The 1,641-nt window shown below is 35.6% G+C and overlaps 1 protein-coding gene across 1 annotated transcript in view; it reads right to left on the bottom strand.

Moving 5' to 3' along the window:
* Positions 1–1,641, bottom strand: part of LOC106463778 (nose resistant to fluoxetine protein 6-like) — a 54,540-nt gene that overhangs the window by 19,568 nt on the left and 33,331 nt on the right. Inside the window, exons 7-8 of the mRNA XM_013923845.2 lie at positions 1,119–1,212; positions 644–739 (exon numbers count right to left, since the gene is read on the bottom strand). Coding sequence (XP_013779299.1) covers positions 644–739; positions 1,119–1,212 — 190 coding nt within the window. The remainder of the gene's footprint in view (positions 1–643; positions 740–1,118; positions 1,213–1,641) is intronic.

The following is a 1,641-nucleotide window of genomic DNA, read 5'->3' as shown; positions in this document are numbered from 1 at the left end:
ATCCTAGTATTCGGTCAGGCAAGAGTAGCCCAAATGTTTGGTCAAATCCTAGTATTCGGTCAGGCAAGAGTAGCCCAAATGTTTGGTCAAATCCTAGTATTCGGTCAGGCAAGAGTAGCCCAAATGTTTGCGGTGTTCTTGATATGCTCCATTCCCACTAATCTGTCAGTTCTAAGTTAGGGACGGCTGGCGAAGATAGTCCTTATATATATAGTTTTATGTGAAAATTATGATAACACCAACTAACTAAGATTATATTTTATACACCATTGTTATTGACCAAACCTTGTACAAGGATGATGATATTTTCATACACTATATTTCAGTAACAACAGAGTATTAATGATGTTTCAATTATTATTTGTTATGCCATTATACGGTCGGCATCATTTGTTAAGCGGTTCAGAGTCAACTGACGAAAGGTCCCTCGTTTGGTAAGTGGTAAGTTACAACGCTGAAATCCAGCGTTCGATTCCTTGCGGTGGAAAGAGCTCATTGTGTAGTTTTGCGCTAAAAAAAAAACAACTGACGTAAAGGGAACGCCATTTATAATTAAACAAATATTTCAACATTTATTTAACATTGTCAGAAAATATTAAAAACAAAAATTCTTATTTATATGCTGCTTAAAAGTTCAGCTTACCTCCAAATCCGGTGTATGTAAAAATGTACCCAGTATGAAACACTTTTCCTATTTCCAACCGAATCTTTGAAGAATAAATAGGCCAGCAGTAATCCACTGGAAAAAAAATTAGGTAGCATTAATATCATCTGTTCAATTAGATAAAAAGAACACAAAGACAATTTTAATAGACGAATAAACTGGATATTGATACAGATAGAAGAACAAAGCTAAAGAATTTGCTATCTGTGCTGTGCCTACCACGAGAATCGAAACCCGGTTTTTATCGTTAGAAGTCTTCAGACTTACCGCTGAGCCACTGGGGGGGGGGGGGCCAAAGAGGAACAGAAAAACTAACTAGAAAGATTAAGGGTCACTGAGAGATATACACAGTTGTATATGTTTCTCTAAAGCAACACAATCCAAAACATTAAATACTGAATACTTGTACAATTACTTCAAAGTTCATTATCATATTTAGATAGTGAAGGATCACCTTAAAAGGAAAAACGAATCCACAGAAAATGAGAAGTTCGACACAGCTGTAAAGGCGAATGAGTCCTTGTCCTTAGCCGCTTCTAGTGCGTTTCCTAAGAGAAGATGTCAAAACGTTAAATATTACGAAGTAATAAGCACAAGAGATCGTGAAAATTTTGTTATTCATGTAATGAAAACTAGTGGAATGTATCTTTTTCACGTATATTAATTCAATTAAATTAGACTATCTTAACAAATAATTGTCAGTTTAAAAGTTAATTTATGCTACATAAATTATCGTGTGCATGACTTTAAGTTTTCTATTGTGATACAAAAAGTTATAAAACAAGATTACCAAAGACATCACTAGTTCTTCAAAACAATAACAGTAATAGATTTTTCATATTATCAAAAAGCTTCCGTTTTTTAGGTGATATCCTTTTAGGCCGATGCATATCTTCAACTCCTGGCCCGGCATGGCCAGGTGGTTAGGGTGCTCGACTCGCAATCTGCGGGTCGCGGGTTCGAATCCCCGTTACACC

This window comes from Limulus polyphemus, unplaced genomic scaffold (assembly GCF_000517525.1).
Source record: "Limulus polyphemus unplaced genomic scaffold, Limulus_polyphemus-2.1.2 Scaffold1479, whole genome shotgun sequence".
In the NCBI taxonomy this organism is placed as follows: domain Eukaryota; kingdom Metazoa; phylum Arthropoda; class Merostomata; order Xiphosura; family Limulidae; genus Limulus; species Limulus polyphemus.
This window is presented reverse-complemented; position numbering and strand designations above follow the sequence as displayed.